Source organism: Agelaius phoeniceus, chromosome 21 (genome assembly GCF_051311805.1).
Source record: "Agelaius phoeniceus isolate bAgePho1 chromosome 21, bAgePho1.hap1, whole genome shotgun sequence".
NCBI classification, from domain to species: Eukaryota; Metazoa; Chordata; class Aves; order Passeriformes; family Icteridae; genus Agelaius; species Agelaius phoeniceus.
In genome coordinates this window covers 1913428-1925768 of record NC_135285.1, presented here as the reverse complement: position 1 = coordinate 1925768, position 12341 = coordinate 1913428, and the positions used below count along the sequence as shown (strand labels likewise).

The following is a 12341-nucleotide window of genomic DNA, read 5'->3' as shown; positions in this document are numbered from 1 at the left end:
GACTGGATGTGTTTGGGCTGTGGAACAATCTCCTGCGGGGAGAGAGCAGGACCCTTGGATGTGAAAAAACCCCATAGCCTCAAACCAGACACTTGAAACCCAGGAAATTTTGTCCCTGCCCCTCTCAGTTTCCCAGCTGGGGGGATAAGCAGAACAAGGCAACTTCCTCAAAATTCCAGCAGGAATGTCAGGCACTCATGCCCAGATGAGGCCTTAGGGATGGGATGCCATCCAGAGAGATTCTGGACAAGCTCAAGCAGTGGCCCACAGCAACCTCAGGAGGTTCCAGCAGTGCTGGAGCTGCCCCTGGGTCAGGAGGACCCCCAGGACCAATCCAGGCTGGGATGAGCAGCTGGAGCAGCCCTGAGAGGGAGCTGGGGGTGCTGGGGCTGAGAGCTGGAGCTGCCCCAGCCCTGAGCCCCTGCCCTGGGCTGAGCCCAGCGTGGGCAGCAGGGCAGGGGGGATTGTGCCCTGTGCCCTGTGCTCAGGTGAGACCCCACCTGCAGAGCTGCCCCAGCCCTGGCCCAGCACAGGCAGGAGCTGGAGCTGCTGCAGAGACCCAGAGGAGGCACCAGGGGGATCAGGGGATGGAGCAGCTCTGCTGGGAGGAGAGGCTGGGACAGCTGGGATTGTTCACCTGGACAGGAGAAGCTTTGGGGGGACCTCAGTGTGGCCTTGCAGGGCCTGGAGGGGCTGACAGGAAACATGGAGAGACAATTTACAGGGGTCTGGAGTGCCAGGACCCAGGGAATGGCTCCCAGTGCCAGAGGGCAGGGCTGGATGGGATATTGGGAATTAGGAATTGTTCCCTGGCAGGGTGGGCAGGCCCTGGCACAGGGTGCCCAGAGCAGCTGGGGCTGCCCCTGGATCCCTGGCAGTGCCCAAGGCCAGGCTGGACAGGGCTGGGAGCAGCCTGGGACAGTGGGAGGTGTCCCTGCCATGGCAGGGCTGGCACTGGATGGGCTTTAAGCTCCTTCCAACCCAAACTATTCCATGACATTCTGTATTTCCAAGGCCAGGCTCCTTTCCCAGGATCTGAGTTATGTCCAACACAACCCTATGGATTCCTCACCATGGGCAGCACAGATATTGATATTCCCAGATATTGGTGATTGCCTGGCACAGCTGTGCCAACTACAAGGGAAGGGAAGGGAAGGGAAGGGAAGGGAAGGGAAGGGAAGGGAAGGGAAGGGAAGGGAAGGGAAGGGAAGGGAAGGGAAGGGAAGGGAAGGGAAGGGAAGGGAAGGGAAGGGAAGGGAAGGGAAGGGAAGGGAAGGGAAGGGAAGGGAAGGGAAGGGAAGGGAAGGGAAGGGAAGGGAAGGGAAGGGAAGGGAAGGGAAGGGAAGGGAAGGGAAGGGAAGGGAAGGGAAGGGAAGGGAAGGGAAGGGAAGGGAAGGGAAGGGAAGGGAAGGGAAGGGAAGGGAAGGGAAGGGAAGGGAAGGGAAGGGAAGGGAAGGGAGCTTTGTGCAGTGCCTACCAGCAGGATGCTCTCCCAGGCCATCCAACGGATGGGCAGCACAGCTCTGCCCTGGATCCTGTAGTAATCCCCACTGTAGAGGTTCCTGCTCATGCCAAAGTCTGCAATCTTGATGGTGTGGTTGTTCCCCACCAGGCAGTTGCGAGTGGCCAGGTCCCTGTGCACAAAGTTCAGGGATGCCAGGTACTTCATCCCTGAGGCAATCTGGGTGGCCATGTACAGCAGGTTGGAGTGGCTGCAGCAAAGGGAAACACAACAAAGAAAAATCACTGGAGTTCCCCCACACTCAGGACTTCATTGTATTTGATGTGTTAGTGACCTGTTGTTTTATTTTCTGCTATAACAGTGGAACGAAACTGTCTCATTCCAGCCAAGATCCTGAGCTGAGTAAGCAGGAACAGACAGGCTCTCCCTGAAATTCAGGCCTTCACAACCTGACATCCTTCAGATTTGTTTTTTTTTTTTTCAATATCAAACATTAATCTCAAGATTTTCAAAGAGTTTGTGCATCAAAGCACCAACTTTTTGCAGAGAGACATGAAAAATTGAGCTCAGAATCTCATATCTTAAAAACCACTTAGCCTGGTATTTCAAACACCACCACTCTCGAATGCTTATATTAACATAAGTGTGTCACTTCACATTAAAGAGAGTTGACTTGGTTTTAAATATGCTAAGCATTACTGAAAATAGAAACAGATGCATTTTCCATCTAATTTAATTTTAATCCCTCCATTAGCTAAATGAAGATAGGATTAATAAAGCTGCAGGACACACAGACAGAGTTTGGACCATCAGACTCTCAGCATTCTTCCCACACTATTGCTCTGTGCTGCTCTCAGCCTGTTTCCCACCGCTGATGCTCAAATGCTTCACACGACCAAGAACACATCTGATAAACTGCTCACAGTTTGTATTTTTCAGTAAAGGTCAGAAAAAAAAGGTCTTTGCCACCAGAATACAAAGATAAAGGAGACTATCACAGAATCATGGAATGGTTTGAGTTGGAAAGGACTTTAAAGATCATTTTGTTCCACCCCCTGCTTTGGGCAGGGACACCTTCCACTATTCCAGGTTACTCCAAGACCTTCCCAGCCTGGCTTTGGACACTCTCAGGGTTGGGACAGCCACAGCTTCTCTGGGCACCCAGTGCCAGGGCCTCACCATCCTCTGAGTAAAGACTTTCTTCCTAAAATCTAATCTAACCCTGTCCTCTGGCACTGTAAACCCATTCTCCCTATCCTGTAACTATCTGTCTGTATAAAAAAGTCCTTTTTCCTACTTTTTATAGGCTGCAGAGCAGTAACCACTCCCCTGTACCCTGATAACCTGGTTGTTGGCCTGTGGCACAGCAATGGCCTCCAAGATCCCAGGTTTTCCCTTCCCCTGCTCAGCTGTGGCTCCCTCCCTGCCTGGGGCTGCTCTCCCCATCCTCCCTGTCCCACCTGAACCCTGGCAGGGTCCCATCAGCAGCTTCCTCCTGGCTCCTGCAGTTCCCAAGGCTCCACACAAGCAGCTCCATGAGCAGAGGGCCAGGAGGGGATGGGGCTGGATGGGCCTGGATGGGCCAGAGCCCTCAGCAGAGTCATGGTGGTGCCTCAGGGCAGCACCCCAGAGGCAGAGGGGCAGAGCTGCCTTTGGAAGAGCAGTGAAGCTGATGGAGAAGAAGCTGAGGGGGCTCAGCCTGGAGCAGAGGAGGCTCAGGGGGGCCCTTGTGGCTCTGCACAGCTCCTGACAGGAGGGGACAGCCAGGGGGGTCAGGCTGTGCTCCAGGGAACAGGGACAGGAGCAGAGGGAACGGCCTCAGGCTGGGCCAGGGGAGGTTTGGGTTGGATACTGGGGTAAATTTCTTCACCAAAATGTTGTCAGGTCTTAGCACAGGCTGCCCAGACAGTGCTGGACTCAGCATTCACCATTTAGAAGCCATGTAGATGTGGCACTTTGGGGACATGGTGGCTTTAGCAGTGCTGAGAGAACATCAATGACCTTAGAGTGTATCTCTTGATCTTAGAACATCAATGATCTTTCTAACCTAAATGATTCTGTGAGCAGCCAGCCAGAGACAGCAGGGAGATGCATTTCAAGTACCAGAGAGCCATAAGGACTGAAGAATGTGTGATCCCTGTGCATGAAAGGGCTGCTCCCACCAGGGATGCACCAAACCCTGGGTCTGCAGCTGGCTGGGGTGGCTGCACTTGTCACATCCATCAGATGCCCTCAGCACCAGCAGAGCCAAGCTGCTGGTGGGGCAGGGGCATTCCTGTCACTGCCAGGACACAACCCCTTCAGAGCTGTGTCTGTGACACTGTCTGCCTGGCAGGGACAAAAGGAGAGTGGAGGATCAGTGCGAGACAATGAAAAACTAGAGGTAGAGCCAGGTAATGGAAAGCAAGGAAGAGCAATGTGGGTGACAGTGCTGAAGTCAAATGAGAAGCAAAGAGGAGATAAAGAAAGAACATTCTGAGGTTTTGGCCAGGGAAAAAAGCCACAAATGTAAAGGTGAATGAGGTTTCAGATGGGCAGAAGCAGCAGGAGACTGGAGAGAGCCAGAATCTATTTCTTCTCAGACACAAATCCTCTCTCCTCCTACAGCTCCTGCATGTCCTGCCTGCAGGACACCAGGTTAACACTCCTGACAGGACCACTGACAGGTCCTGGCAGCAAGGCTGGTGCTGTCTGGCCAGGGTAAAACCCAGCCAGCTCCGGCCCAGCACATCAGAGCTGGCTGTGCCTGCCTTGTGCCTGAACCTCCTTTGGGGAGGAGCACACCAAAGGCTCAGCAATGCTGCAGCTCCTGCTCAGTGCAGGGCTCCTTATCAAGCAGAATATATTAATCTACATGACTCTCCTCTGGGAAAAGCATTTCTGCAAGAGCAGAGATGTTTTTATGGCAGATTTAATCCTTCCATTGAGGAGGGAGACAAGTGCCACTGCTGACAAAATGTGGTTTTCTTTGCCAAATATTCTCCTTTTGTTGGCTGGTGAAATCTTCTCCTTACTGAAGCTCCACACTCAGCTCCTCTCATGCAATATTTTTTGAACACCAGAGAACATATGAACCTTCTTAAAAACCTAAGAGAGATTCCTGATTTTCATTCCCAAATTCTTGTTGTAATGCAACTGATTTTCCTATCAATGAAATATCCACTAACATAGAAATGGTCACCTCAATAAATATATCTAAGGTGGTCTCTGTGACCAGAACAGCTCTGTCAGGGGCACTTCAGGGGAACACAGAGCTCCAGAGGCCTCAGGAACAACCCCACACCACAGCAAGGGCCAGGCTGCAGGAGGGTCCCTGCTGGCAAGGCACAGCAGGTAAAACTGGCAGCTCTGTTTTGCTGATTCATCCCAACAAGCCAAGCAGCTTCTCTTACGTGACACAGGGGATGTTGTTGGAAATGGCAAACTTGCTGTAGATCTCCCTGTGGGACAGGAACTGGTTGAGGTCCCCGTTCTCCATGTACTCTGTGATCATGCACAGCGGGTCCTCCCGCACGCACACGCCCAGCAGCCGGATGATGTTGGGGTTCTTCAGCCTCGACATGATCTTGATCTCCTTCAGGAAATCATTCCTTGTAAAACAGAAAACATCTTTGAATGACCTTGAAAACACCTGAAGCTGCTCCTTTGTCTGAGGACAGCACAAGGGCTGTGTTCTGAGTTCAGAGTGATTTACACTCTGCACGCATGACTGTGAAACTGGTTCTGAGCTCGTGTTCAGCAAACAGAATTAATGCAGCATTTCAGGCTGACACTGCAGCTTCCCCTACCCCCCATCCCTTCTGTGTCCTGCTCCTCCAGGAACACATGGAACACACACCCCAGACACCCTCCCACAGCAGTTGCCCTGTGCTTGGGGGGTGTTTGTTTCCCCCCCAGCTGTTGGCACTGCAGGTGCACTCACCTGGCTGTTTTGTTGACATCTGATCTCAGCATTTTCACTGCCACAAGAACAGGTTGGTGAGTGAATTCTGAGGATGAGACTCCCAGGAACTCCAGCAGGCCATCAGCTTCACAGAGGTGCACCTGCAGGGCAGAGGCAGCTGTAAGAGCACACACAGGCAGAAAACCAGAGGAAAACAACATCACAGCAAGGTCACTGGTGGTCACTGCTGGCAGAATGAACCAGGGAATGATCCAGTGATGGTGACACAGCTGTGATCAGGAATGACCCAAGGGCTGGCCCTAGATCCTGACATAGCATCACCCATGGCCTAGGAGCCCACAGGGACCAAACCAGGTGAGTCCCCACACACTGGGTTTTCTGCATTCCTGCAGCAGCCTGGGCCAGCCCAGCTCACCCAGCACCCACTGGGGATGTGCAGGAAGGCTCCTGAGCCTGGATGTGTCTGCTCTGCACTAAAGCATCTCACACAACCCCAGAACCATCAAACCATGGCCTGGCTTGAGGCATTGCTCAGACTTCACTGAGGAGCGTCCAAGAACTACAGCCAGTTATCCAAAATCCTCAAATTCCAGAGGAAAAAAAAACAAAAAAGGAGAAAAGTGTGTGCATATGTGTCTCTGATATGAGCACCTCACCTGTAGGTATACCCAGAGATAAATAGATAAATACTCCAATGACTACACACAATTCCAAATTTCTTTCAGTACATTAATGGTTAGTGATATAAAATTACTGGCAGTGTTGTACAAAAAGGGGTGACAAGACACTTTCTTAAGAAGTTACCAGAATGTGCATCCAAATGGAGAACTGGGTGGGGAAAGCAGACAGACCTGAGGGTGTGGATAGGAAAAAGCATTGGAAAAGAGGAGCAGACTGGATGTGTCAGTCAGAGACTTGCAGCAGTGAGGGGAATGTAATGGGAGCATGATGAATTTTGTATGAAGAGAGCAGCAAGAACTGATGTCACAAGCATGGTGAGGGGGAAACTGAGCCAGCAGAGAAAATGGGACAAACCTGCAGAACAGGAATGAGGGTACAAAGATGCTGCTGCAGTCCCACAGAGAATGAATCTGCTGTGGGAAAGCACAATCATGAGATCTGGGACAGGTCAGAGCCACAGGACTAAGCACAGGTAATTCCAAGGTGATGTGTCACCAGGGAGGGGTGGTGCTGTTACCTTGGGAGCAGGGAAAACAAAAGATTGAGAGGAAGGAAAAGTGGAGACCTGAAAAAAGCAGTGAGCCCTGTTTGTAGGAGCACACAGAGCCAGAGCAGTGGAGCAGAGCACATGATGGCCAGTTTGGGAAAGAATAAGGAGAAGAGACAGGGAAATGTGGTGCAGAACATTTGCAAAAGAGCCTGTGATACATGGAAAGGAACAAGCTCTGAATCCATCCTCAAGGAAAATGGAAATGGGAGAGCCATGTCCAGTCAACACAGAGGAGAGTTATTACAGTTTTTAGAAGGACAGCGTGAGAGGGAAGGAGAAACCAGACACAAACCAATGAGAAAATCCTCTCTGTCCCACTTTTGGAGCACAGAGCAGGATGCAGGCAACAGCAGAAAGGCTGCACTGACAACCAGGTGAGGAGGATGAAGATGTCAGCACCTCCCCAGAAAACAGTGAGCCAGGAAGAATTGAGGGGACAGGAAAGAGGGTGGGGTAGGGAAGGTGGGGAGTCAGAATGGAGGAACCACAAAGATGGGCACATCACAGAGCAGGAAGCAGTCAGAGAAGGGCTGTGCTTGCCAAAATGTAATAGAGAAGCAAAATTTAGGGCTGTGAGTGAACAAAAGCTGGAAAGAAAAAAAGACAGTGGAAAAGTGAGAGCAGGAGAGGGAAAGACCTGCTCAGGATGGAGCTACAGCTGGTGTGAAAATGAAGCAGAGAGAGAAGAAAAAGCGAGGTGAAAACGTTAACAGCTTGAAAGGAGCTCAAGGAGCCAAGGGAAAGTTTGGCAGATGACAGATGTGTGCATCATTCTGCCTGAGGCTGCTGACAAACTGGGCTTGACAAGCAGCAATGCCAGAAAATATGAGGGTGCCACAGTGCTTGGAAATGTCTGTCTTTGCTTGGGTCAGTGTGCAGAACACCCCAGAACCTCCATCTGTGACTGGGAGAGCTGTTCTAGCAGCCAGGATCAGTGTTAGCTGGACTGTGGAGAGTTTCCAAACCCACATGGCTAAAGGTGGGTGGCAACCATCACATTTGAGATGTCCATGGAAGATGTGAAAGTCTGAATTCCCAACCCTAGGTGGGAATTTACAGAGATATAGATAGCAAACAGAAAAAGTTTGCAAGAGCAGTTCCTCTATTGATGAAGACCCCAGTGGTATCAAGCAGAGCCTCACAGGTGCTCAGTGGCTTGGCCTGGGGGATATCAGCTTTCCCCAAGGGTGATTAGAATTTTAACTAAAAGGGCAAACACACATTTTAATTTTAACTAAAACACTGGAATGCAGAACCCTCAAGTCCCACTGAGCAACACCTCAGAAGACTCCTCTGTGCCAAGCACCTCCTTCCTGCTGGAGGACAAGCAGCAGAGTGGCTGTATGTAGGGGGATAGAATATAAGAAAATAAAGATAGTGTAGAAAGTAATCTCACCCCTAAGGAGTTGCAGCTGGGCCAATTATCAAAGATTAGGAATAGGCCTGACTTTAACAGGCCACACTGTAAGCAATGAGAAGAAGAGTGCTGTAAAAGAGTGGGGTGGCTGGGTGAGAAGGGGGCTGGAGTCAGTGGCTGCTTTGTGAAGAAGAAAGAGTCAGTGCTCTGAGGGGCTGCCCACAAGAAACACCAAGAAGGTGTGAAACTTTTGCAATAAGGAGTCAACAGCATGGAACCCCTGCAATAAGACAACAACAGGCAAACACCCATTATAATTTTAACTGAAACACTGGAATGCAGAACCCTCAAGTCCCACTGAGCAACACCTCAGAAGACTCCTGTGTGCCAGGCACCTCCTCCCTGCAGGAGGACGAGCAGCACAGTGGCTGTACCTCTCCAAACTGTCCTTCCCCCAGCTTCTCCTTGAGGCGCAGCTGCTGCCGGGGGAACTCCCCCACAGAAATGTCCTTCTTGGTCAGGGAGTCCACGGTCAGGGCAGGCACTGCGTACATGTTGTTGCCAGTGACCCCCTGCAGGTGCACGATGTCGGTCTCAGCGTAGTGGGGCACGTTGTTCTGGAAGCCTTGGTGAGGAGTGGACTTGGTCAGGTCGGGCTCAGCGTAGTCCCCGCTGCACACTGAGGGGAGCAGAGACAGGGGAGTCACACCCCACTCCCTCAGAGCCAGTGGGGCCCAGTTCCCGCTCCTCCCAACCCCACAGCTCTGGGAATTTGCTGCCTTGTGCTGAGGGACACCTACATGGGACATGTGGGAAATAAATTTGTAGAGAATCCTAACAGAAGACTCACATAATATGCATCTGTATGCAAACTTTGAAATAAAAGATACTAATTAAAAATACCATAAAATAAAACAGATATTATTAAAAGAGAAATAGAACTAGAAACAAGTTTCAGAATATATATTAAAGAAATAAAGAAATATATAACAAAGAAATAAAAAAAATAAAGAAATATAATAAAGAAATAAAAATAATAAAGAAATATATAATAAAGAAATAAAACTAGTTACTTTAAAAAAATTAAAAAGATACATTGTACTAAGACCCACCAAGAGTAATTTTAAATTATTAGCTTTAAAGCATTTACAACATAGTATAGCAAAAGCTAATAAACAAAATACACTTAAAATGTATTGTAGTTAGGGAATAGTTACCTTCTAATTATAATTATAGCATCTATATTGTCTCACCCTTCACATAAAACTAAAAATAAAATAAGAGTTTTTAAAACACCTCTCAGTTGTCCCATCTCTAGTCAAAAAAGGGCTTAATCCAACAGGGACACACTGCTCTGTTTTACAAGAACACTACCTGCAAGCTGCCAGCAAATTCCTGCTCAACACAGCCTGTTCTAGCCAGCCCAGACAGGGAGGCGAGTCTGAAGTGATTTTCTGTTTCTGATTTATCCTAAGTACAATCAGTTCCCATTACCTGGTGCAGGGATGTTGTTTGCAATGTCAAACTTGCTCTGGATTCCCTCCTGTAACAAGAACTGATGGAGGCTTCCATTTCCCAGGACCCCTGGTAGCAAACTGCCCTTTCTCTTACAGCTTATTCACATAAATATGGGGCAATGCTTTAGAATTAACCCCTGCAAGGTCAGTATTACCCAGAACATTTGTTCTGCTTCAAATTCACACCCTGGCTCAATCCAATCAGTCTCCCTGGGTAGAATAATGCTGGATCTTAGCAACTTGTCAGTGTGAGGAATGCAGCACTGCCCTTCCATTCACTGAGTACTAAACATTGTTGGAAACATTCCCTTCTGTGGGGGTCCAAAAGCTCCCCAGGGCTGGAAGCCAGGACACCACAGACAATTCCCTGCTCTATTTCCTTCTGGTGTTTCTACAGGAATTTCAGAGCTCTGGCTGCAGGAAAAGGTGTTAAAGGTCTTCTCCCAAGAATGCTGCAGGCAGCATCTCTACAAATGATGTGTGATTGCTCTGACTGCCCAAACCAGCTGCTCAAAGATGACCTGGGTAATAAATAAACAGTCTTCAAATAAAACAATAAAAGGCCAGACCCACTGCTGCTCCAGCTGTCACAGTTCCATGCCAAGAAGTGCCAGTGTTCCACAGCACTGCCTGAGCTCCCTGGGTTATTGCACTGCACAGGAACCAAAGATGGCAACTTGGACACTGGCAAGTGGCACATTTTACAATCTGACAGAAATTATAAAAGAAGACACATGCAGCTTTCAGAGACTGATGATGTTACCTGAATCCTCTGCACTTTGGGAGAGCTCTGGAAGCTTTTGCAGCAGTGTAGCTGGCTGGTGGTATTCCAAATCCAGAGGGAAAGCACGTTCATAGGTGGGATTTGACTGGTGGATCTGGGTCTGGTTGTTGGCAATGGTGTAGCTGTAGAAGGAGAGGCGAACAGTGGCATCCTCCTCCAGGATTCGCCGTGGGGCCTGCAGAGGAGAGGGGAAAAACCAAACCAAAACACTGAGGCAATGTTCAGCTGTTAAGTAATGCCTTGGCTGCAACCACAGCAACTTCCAGTAACATCTTGGACAGGGCTGGCATCCTCCCCTGCTGTGACAGCAGCTTTAGCCACTCCATGGAGCTGTGTTTTTCACATAGTTCTGAGCTCATTAGGGTTAATGATTAGTTCTGAGCTTGTGTCTACAAAATAGCCCCATTGTATTACCTTTTCCAACCTTTTTTGAACATATTGCTTCCAAAGAATGATGATTATAATCATCAGGAGCAGCAGAATTATAGCCACAAGGCAGCCCACGAGGATGGAGGTGTTGGAGTCATCTGCCTTCTCCCCTATCCAGGTGCTGGTTACAGAAGATGTGGTTCCTGCAATCACAGAGAAGGAGAATCTGGGGTTAATGCACCAGAGGTTTTCTGTGCCAGGCAACTCCCTACAGCCTGGTAGAGAAAAGATCCTGGGCAGCTCCCTGAACATTAACACCAGCTGTGTTCACATTTTGCTCTTAGCAGAAATTCTCATTTTGGAGGCTCAAAGAGCTAAGAATTGTGCAGAGAACTTCTGCAATCAAAGATTGCTGTGAGCAGAAGATTCCTGCAATGGATCCATCCTAGAGCAGACAGTGCTCAGAGTTTCACTGGCTCCACACAAGTCCCCAGCCCATGTTCTGGGGCAGCCCTGGCCAGCTGAGGCTCAGGGGACTGTCACATGCTGCTCTGTGCACCAGGCACTGATTAGGCCATCCCCAGACCTCCAGAAATGGAAGGAAATACCAAATTAACTGGGATGCTCCTGTGGAATTCCCCAACACCAGAGCCCTTGGCATGGCCAAGGGGCAGAAGCCCTTACCCCAGGTGCCCTCAGTAGCGTTGTGCTCTGTTTCCAGGAGCTCCGTGGTGCTTGTGGCTGCCGTGACAAAACTGGGATTCACACTCTCCATGTCTGTGGAAGGAAGGGCAGAGTGTCAGCCCAACAAGCCCTCCCAACTCCTGCCAGCAGCCCCTGCAATCCCAGCCCCAGCAGGAGGGAGCTGGTGTTCAGGCAGCAGAGCAGGAACAGGAGGGGCTGCTGTCTGCAAGGTAAGCACAAGCAGCACCCAGGGAATTCCTCCCTCAGGAATGTCCCCTCACTACAGCTGATTAGAGACTTAGGAGTAGAAAGCTACAGCCACACCTTTCCCTGTCAGTCCTGGTGGTTTTCTCCAAAATTTTTGTCCTTTTCCCTCCAGAGACTTTTAAAGCACCTCATGGCACTGACTTCTGCATCACAGTTAAGACTTAAGGAAAAAAAAAAGTCAGCCTCTATTTTTTAATAGTAATTTTTTAAAAATAACTTTTTAATCTGCTAAATTTGGTCTCATAATCTCTAGATATACTTGAATTATTCCTAACAAAATATTTGGTAAAAAGAAGCAAAAATCAATGTCATAGCCAGCAGGCAGCTGGGGAAGTGGAGGCAGGTACTGGTCTCTTCCCTCTGGTGACCAGTGACAGCACTCAGGGGCACAGCTGGAGCTGTGTCAGCTCAGGCTGAGCTCAGGGCAAGGTTCTTCCCCCAGAGGGTGCTGGCACTGCCCAGGCTCCCCAGGGAATGGGCACGGCCCCGAGGCTGCCAGAGCTCCAGGAGCCTTTGGGCAGCGCTGCCAGGGATGCCCAGGCTGGGGTTGCTGGGACAGGGGCTGGGCAGGGACAGGGGCTGGGCTGGGGGATCCTGGTGGGTCCCTTCCAGCTCAGGAGATTCTGTGATTCCATGAGATCAGCCAGGGATGTGCTGGATTATCCATCATCCATGCTGCAACTGGTGCTGGCACAGGCCAATTGTGCAGGCAGCCACTCCCCAGGAACCTGAGCTGGAAATGTGGATATTTCCTCAAATCAGAAGC

The 12341-nt window shown here is 49.9% G+C and overlaps 1 protein-coding gene across 3 annotated transcripts in view; it reads right to left on the bottom strand.

Annotated features, from left to right (window-relative positions):
• Positions 1–12341, bottom strand: part of LOC129128793 (discoidin domain-containing receptor 2-like) — a 65331-nt gene that overhangs the window by 5392 nt on the left and 47598 nt on the right. For all 3 annotated transcript variants that reach the window (XM_077189103.1, XM_054646326.2, XM_077189102.1), the window contains exons 9-15: positions 11309–11401; positions 10670–10827; positions 10235–10430; positions 8389–8633; positions 5385–5506; positions 4855–5052; positions 1478–1712 (exon numbers count right to left, since the gene is read on the bottom strand). In XM_077189103.1, coding sequence (XP_077045218.1) covers positions 1478–1712; positions 4855–5052; positions 5385–5506; positions 8389–8633; positions 10235–10430; positions 10670–10827; positions 11309–11401 — 1247 coding nt within the window. The remainder of the gene's footprint in view (positions 1–1477; positions 1713–4854; positions 5053–5384; positions 5507–8388; positions 8634–10234; positions 10431–10669; positions 10828–11308; positions 11402–12341) is intronic.